The sequence below is a fragment of the Gobio gobio genome (genome assembly GCF_949357685.1).
Source record: "Gobio gobio genome assembly, chromosome: 18".
Classification (NCBI taxonomy): domain Eukaryota; kingdom Metazoa; phylum Chordata; class Actinopteri; order Cypriniformes; family Gobionidae; genus Gobio; species Gobio gobio.
Genome location: NC_137111.1, coordinates 9,340,248 through 9,344,728, shown reverse-complemented (window position 1 = coordinate 9,344,728; position 4,481 = coordinate 9,340,248). Strand labels below are relative to the sequence as shown.

Below are 4,481 nucleotides of genomic sequence, written 5' to 3'. Positions count from 1 at the left end.
CACGTCATAAGCGCTTTGTTCAGATGTCTGAGATCTAGTACAGGTCTGAGACCGACATCCTTCCTTCTTTGGAACAAGGAAGTAGCAACTGTAAAAGCCTGACTCACTTATTTCTAAGGGGACAGTTTCCACAATACATTTATAAATATACATTCAAATTAACAAAACACCTTGTAATCACTGTTGACTTTGCCTACATGGAACAATCACAAGTTATTTTGGCAAAACATGAAACCAAATTCAAGGTTAAGACTCTCAAGTGGTATTGGAATGGAGTTGGTATGCAATGAGTAATTTGCTGTAAGGTACCTGTACTGCTACTCCTGTATGGTCTTCAGGTACTCTTTACACCTGAAGCAGATTTACTGTAGCAGTTCCACTCAGTGTGAGAAACTACAGTCAAACGTTTGGTTTCTACATTTGGCTACTCTTGCCATTTGTGGAATTATGGACTACATTTTTCAAGATTGCCCCGACATGATAATGCAGTACAGTATGAGCCATTTCGTGTTCTTGGCCCCTGCTAGTATCCAGGAAATTTAAGGTAGATAAATTAGACCACTTTTTTTAATTGGTTCATGGTTTACAAAGAGGCTGTTTGAAGCCATGAGCAAGTGATGTTACTACATTTAAACAAAACCGATCTTAAATGGGTGATGAACCCCTCACTCTGAAACGTGATGTCAGCTGAACTGTGGTTCAATTATTTTCCCTAAATGCCCAAGGGCACAACCCCCTTGGAGCAAGTTCATGAAGGCAAAAGTAGTCATACAACCAACTAGTTTTTAAATGCTCAAGTTTATTTCCTCAAAGTTCAAGTACATTTAACATCAATATTCTTCATCCTCCTCCCCACAGTCCTCTGTGGAATCAGCGCCAACCTCCTCATAGTCTTTCTCCAGGGCAGCCATGTCTTCCCGCGCCTCCGAGAACTCCCCTTCCTCCATCCCTTCACCCACGTACCAGTGAACAAAAGCCCTCTTGGCATACATCAGATCAAACTTGTGGTCCAGGCGGCCCCATGCCTCTGCGATGGCGGTGGTGTTGCTTAGCATGCAGACAGCTCTCTGCACTTTGGCCAGATCCCCACCTGGCACGACGGTGGGCGGCTGGTAGTTGATTCCGACCTTGAACCCTGTGGGACACCAGTCTACAAACTGGATGGAGCGTCGCGTCTTGATGTTGGCTATGGCGGCGTTAACATCTTTTGGAACTACGTCCCCACGGTACAGCAAGCAGCAGGCCATGTATTTTCCACGGCGAGGGTCACACTTCACCATCTGGTGTGCTGGCTCGAAGCAGGCATTGGTGATCTCCGGTACGGAGAGCTGCTCATGGTAGGCCTTTTCGGCCGAAATGATAGGGGAGTAAGTGACCAGTGGAAAGTGAATGCGAGGGTACGGGACCAGGTTGGTCTGGAACTCTGTGAGGTCGACGTTTAGGGCGCCGTCGAAGCGCAGTGATGCCGTAATGGAGGACACAATTTGGGCGATGAGCCGATTCAGGTTAGTGTAGGAGGGACGCTCGATATCAAGGTTTCGCTTGCAGATGTCAAAGATGGCTTCGTTATCCACCATGAAGGAGCAGTCCGAGTGCTCGAGAGTGGTGTGGGTCGTAAGGATCGAGTTGTAGGGCTCAACCACAGCCGTGCTGACTTGCGGGGCAGGATACACAGAGAACTCCAACTTGGACTTTTTACCGTAATCTACAGACAGTCGCTCCATCAGCAAAGATGTGAAACCAGAGCCTGTTCCACCACCAAAACTGTGAAAGATCAGGAACCCCTGCAGACCGGTGCACTGATCCGCCTAGAGTAATCAGAGAAAAAAGTAGAGATGGGTTTTCAAAACCTGCAGTATTTCTTGCTTTAAAACATCACCACACTTAAAGGGATAGTTCACCCAAAAAAAAAAATATTCTGTCACCCTCACGTGGTTCCAAACCCATAAGACATTTGTTCATCTTCGGAACACAAATGAAGTTATTATTTTTTTTATGAATCTGAGAGTTCTCGCCATTAACGGCTACACAACTACCACTTGACCCTTCAAAAAGTTAAAGAGATTCTAAAACCAATCTATAGAAATGGAGCGGTTTAGTCCAAATTCTGAAGAGACCAAAAATCGCTTCGTATGAGGAACAGATTTAAATTTAGACTTATTCACGTTTCAACCTTGGTCAGTGATCAAACGCAACCGAACATGCTTGACACGTGAGAACAAACCTCTTGAGGAAGCTCAAACATGTCGTTTAACACGAGAATGAACCTCATTGGCGAACATGTTTGAGCTTCCGTTTACCATATCTGATGTGTGAGTTGATGAATGTTTATATGAATTAAAGCCTAAAATTCAAGTTGTCCTTATAAAACAATCATGTCAACTTGGACTAAACGTTAAAGAGGTAGTTGAAGCGGTCAACAAAGGGACAGAACACTCAGATTTAATCAAAAACATCTTCATTTGTGTTCCGAAGATGAACAAAAGCCTTATGGGCTTGGAAAGACATGGAGTGTAATTAATGACGATTTTCATTAACTGTCCATTCCAAAATATGCACAATAAAGGCCACAGAAAAAAACATTTTGGGTTCCCAAGAACATTTCAGGGAGTAGTTCTTAAATCCATTTTTTTTATTCTAAGTGTGAAGAACATTTTATCTAAATAATCTTTTTTGCAATGGCATGAGGGCCCATGGACATTATCTGCAGTTCCATGAAACAAACTCACCATTTTGCGCATCCGGTCGAGCACAGAGTCTACGATCTCTTTGCCAATGGTATAGTGACCACGAGCATAATTATTGGCCGCATCCTCCTTGCCACTGATGAGCTGCTCAGGGTGGTAAAGCTGTCGATAGGGTCCGTTACGGATCTCATCTGCATTTCAAACAAAATAGATGAGGATATAAAAGCTCCAATGGACATACAGCAACAAGAGTTGAATACGAATAAGATAAAAGCTTGAATGGAGTTCAGGCTCACCAACAACTGTTGGCTCCAGATCAATGAAGACTGCACGAGGAACGTACTTCCCAGCACCAGTTTCACTGAAGAAAGTGCCAAAAGAGGAGTCTACCACTGAGCTGCCATCTTTAACAATGGTCCCATCTGGCTGGAAGCCGTGCTCTAAACAATATAACTCCCAGCAAGAGTTACCCATCTGGACACCTGCTTGACCAATATGTACGGAAATACACTCCCTCTGGTTTGACCAAAACAAACAAACAGTCACAACTTGAAGCGGTTATGCAGTAACACGATACAGTAAAAATAACAATCAATAATCTCACCATGGTGCTTGAGTATCACAACAAGTAAGAATTAAACCAGAGCCTTTAAACCCTGCAAATATAAAACACACTCTTAACACAAACTAAGCTCCTGGAAATCATTAACTGTTGACGTCCTAAAAGAAACCACCTCACCTCCACAGCTACACCAAACCACACACCTGATCTTCATTTATATTAGTGTCAAATTAGGGCGTGGCTCTTAATTAAACCTGTAATACTGCTAGCAAAGGTAATTAGCCCTGCAGATTCAAACAAAACAAGCTTTATCCCACTTACGTTTTTAAAGTTGAGTTTAAACAGAACCTTTTTAAGATGATAGGCCTACTACAAGGGCAGATTTTCTTGATTTAATATTTAGGCTATTTGGGTTTGAAATTGTGTTTTGTAAGATTAAAATGTGTTATGAAACAGTTTCCCTCAGTTTTCAAGATCAAAATGTAGTCCTTTTATTTGAATAAGGGAAAGCATTTTTTCTACTTGACGTTTTCCACTGTCAAAACAAATCATAATTTCACGGAAAATAACTCTACATTTTTTTCTTATGTTTAAAACTATGTAAAATTACAAAAATATCTGTAAATTAACAACTTTACTGTTATTTTAAGGATTATATCATTAATGACAAATTACAGTAATTCTCATTTTTATACAGGATAATTACTGTATTATTTATACAGTATTTTCTTGTTTTCTTAAGTTACATACAAATTTATGTAAAATTACAGAAACAATCTGTAATTAAATATGTAGCTCATTATATTAAAGGTTTATGTCCATACTAACAATTTAACATTATTCTTTGTAATTTTAAAGTAAATCTTATTAGTTTTATATTTACACTGTAAAAAATAAAATCGTAAAAAAAGGTCAAATTACTAATTTTGACAAAAAACGCAAAATGAAAGTAAAATATCTTAATTTAAATTAAGAAAATTACATGAAAGGTTTTAGAGAAAACACTATTATTATTCAGATTTTCCTTATTTAAATTAAGATATTTTACTTTCATTTTATGTTTTTTTTTGTTTGGCAGCTGCTACTGCCATTATTATTATTAATTTTTTTTACAGTGCAGGTCTGTAAAAGTATTATTGCAACGTCTTTTTTTTCTTCTTCTTTCACACGAATACAATCAGAGTTATATTAAAAAGTGCCCTGGCTCTTCCAAGCTTTATAATGGCAGTGAA

The 4,481-nt window shown here is 39.5% G+C and overlaps 1 protein-coding gene across 1 annotated transcript; it reads right to left on the bottom strand.

Annotated features, from left to right (window-relative positions):
• Positions 1-830: 830 nt before the first annotated feature.
• tuba4l (tubulin, alpha 4 like) lies at positions 831-3,200 on the bottom strand (the record flags this gene model as incomplete). The annotated part of the gene is made up of 3 exons (XM_079842925.1): positions 2,984-3,200; positions 2,730-2,878; positions 831-1,808 (listed from the first exon to the last, which is right to left on the bottom strand). Exons 1-3 carry the CDS (start codon positions 3,159-3,161, stop codon positions 831-833), a joined length of 1,305 nt encoding a protein of 434 aa, XP_079699051.1. The 5' UTR covers positions 3,162-3,200.
• Between the last annotated feature and the right edge of the window lie 1,281 nt (positions 3,201-4,481).